Source organism: Penaeus vannamei, chromosome 15 (assembly GCF_042767895.1).
Source record: "Penaeus vannamei isolate JL-2024 chromosome 15, ASM4276789v1, whole genome shotgun sequence".
NCBI classification, from domain to species: domain Eukaryota; kingdom Metazoa; phylum Arthropoda; class Malacostraca; order Decapoda; family Penaeidae; genus Penaeus; species Penaeus vannamei.
This window is the reverse complement of record NC_091563.1, coordinates 39,548,634-39,551,133: the sequence shown is the minus strand read 5'-3', so window position 1 is coordinate 39,551,133 and position 2,500 is coordinate 39,548,634. Positions and strand designations below refer to the sequence as shown.

The 2,500-nt window shown below is 31.1% G+C and overlaps 1 protein-coding gene across 1 annotated transcript in view; it reads left to right on the top strand.

The window, feature by feature from the left end:
- The window catches only part of LOC113816408 (uncharacterized), a 6,968-nt gene extending 4,598 nt beyond the window's left edge, over window positions 1-2,370 (top strand). The window contains exons 3-4 of the mRNA XM_070130747.1: window positions 18-134; window positions 1,896-2,370. Of these exons, the coding sequence (XP_069986848.1) occupies window positions 18-134; window positions 1,896-2,003 (225 nt within the window). The 3' untranslated portion in view covers window positions 2,004-2,370. The remainder of the gene's footprint in view (window positions 1-17; window positions 135-1,895) is intronic.
- Window positions 2,371-2,500: the final 130 nt, after the last annotated feature.

Genomic DNA, 2,500 nt, shown 5'->3' with positions numbered 1-2,500 from the left:
TCTCTCTTCGTTATCAGCTTCGTAACCTAACCAACAGCGGCGACTTGTTCTTCGATGCGGGCGGCCAAACGGTCGGTCAGCATATCTGCAATAATCTGCAAGATATTGGCTTCGTCGTTATGCAAAACAAATACGTAAGTTGCTGATTTCTGATTGATTGTGAGAGTTTTCGAATCGAGTGATATATTTTATATATTTGTGTGTGTGTGCGTGTGTATACATATATATATATATATATGCATATATACATATATATATATATATATATATATATATATATATATATATATATATATATATATATATATATATGAATGTATATGTATATGTATATGTATATATATATATATGTGTGTGTGTGTGTGTGTGTGTGTGTGTGTGTGTGTGAGTGTGTGTCTGTGTGTTTGTTTGTTTGTGTGTGTGTGTGTGTGTGTGTGTCTGTGTGTTTGTTTGTTTGTGTGTGTGTGTGCGGGTGTTTTTGTGTGTTTGTTTGTGTGTGTGTGTGTGTGTGTGTGTTTACCTTCGTGATCAGTTTATATGTGTGTATGTGTTTGTTTGTGTGTGTGTGTGAGTGTGGGTATGTGTGTTTGTTTGTTTATATATATATATATATATATATATATATATATATATATATATATATATATATATATATATATATATGAATGTATATGTATATGTATATGTATATATATATATATGTGTGTGTGTGTGTGTGTGTGTGTGTGTGTGTGTGAGTGTGTGTCTTTGTGTGTTTGTTTGTTTGTGTGTGTGTGTGTTTGTGTGTTTGTCTGTGTGTTTGTTTGTTTGTGTGTGTGTGTGTGTGTGTTTTTGTGTGTTTGTTTGTGTGTGTGTGTGTGTGTGTCTGTGTTTGTTTGTGTGTGTGTGTGTGTTTGTTTGTGTGTGTGTGTGTGTGTGTGTGTGTGTGTGTGTGTGTGTGTGTGTGTGTGTGTGTGTGTGTGTCTGTTTGTGTGTGTATGTGTGTGTATTTTGATTATGCTTATTTATTATTTTTTTCTTTTCTCTTGCCATTTATTCTTTTTTATTTCTCTTACCTCCATGACTGTAAGTGTGCGCATGTGTGTCCATATATAAGTATAATCGACAATATATTTACATTTTTTTCCTGTTCCCTCCTCCACAAAATGGTAAGTTTAGCTAAATAAATCATTTTTCGACAAACGCGAAAAAAAAAATGCATTTGGTATTTATCATTTCAAAGAATTAAAGTAAATAGAAAATTTAAAACGACAATAGGACGAGTAAATGAAAATACATCTATTCTTCTATTCTACAATATATCCATATTTTCTTTTTATTTCATTCTCCATTGTTTAATACTTTCCCTGCCCCTCTTTTATATAGGCCTACTTCCTTTTTTTATATCTCTCTAATCTCTTAATGTTTCAGTTTGTAAATTATTTCGACACTTTCTTCTTATTTTGATCCTGATTTTCCTATTCAGATATTACCACGAAATTTATTCGTAAATTGCAGTCTTTTAATTATTTTTTTTTCTCACTGCTAAACTCCTTTCCAGCTTTTTCCTCGATTTATTATTATTCTTCCTTTTCTTCCATTCTTAGCGTTTCATCTCCTTACATTATGCCTTTTACCCTCTGCCAATCTCTCCTTCTATTTTTCTTATCGTCCCCCATTCTCCTTCTTCCTTTTTTCACTATTCTCTTTCTCTCCTATTTTTCTTATCGTCTCCCATTCTCCTTCTTCCTTTTTTCACTATTCTCTTTCTCTCCTTCTATTTTTCTTATCGTCTCCCATTCTCCTTCTTCCTTTTTTCACTATTCTCTTTCTCTCCTTCTATTTTTCTTATCGTCTCCCATTCTCCTTCTTCCTTTTTTCACTATTCTCTCTCTATTTCTTTCTCTTTTCTACAGGTATACGGGTATTTCGAGGTGTGTGGCGGTGCCTGGCAATACGCCGACTTGATGAGTCAGCAGAAACTTTGCTGCTCCATGGGCGAACACAAACACTGTATTGATTAAATAAATAAATATATATATATATGTATATATATATATATATATATATATATATATATATATATATATATATATATATATATATATCCTATTAATAATAAATGAAAAAATTATGCGATTGTTATAGAAAATTGGATAGGAATTGGTTGTTTGCTTGTAATGATGATATAGGTGTATCACTTGTAACTATAATATTACCGTACTTTCTCTTCAATGAGGTAGTTATTAGAATACAGGAAATCACGCTAATGATTGTAGTATGAGACATATATAATTGCACTCGTATGATAATAATTCTTGCAAAATGTGAATTATTCACCTTTTTACAAATTTTGTATTTGCAGGCACTGTAATAAATCTTTTTTTTTTATAGACTATGTATGTAAGTGAACTATACTATGTTCTAATTGAGTTACATTCCTGAAGGAGGGAAAATATATGGATGAAACTGAGAAAACATGAAAAATAAATATACAGATGAAAATACAAAATAAGTTGCT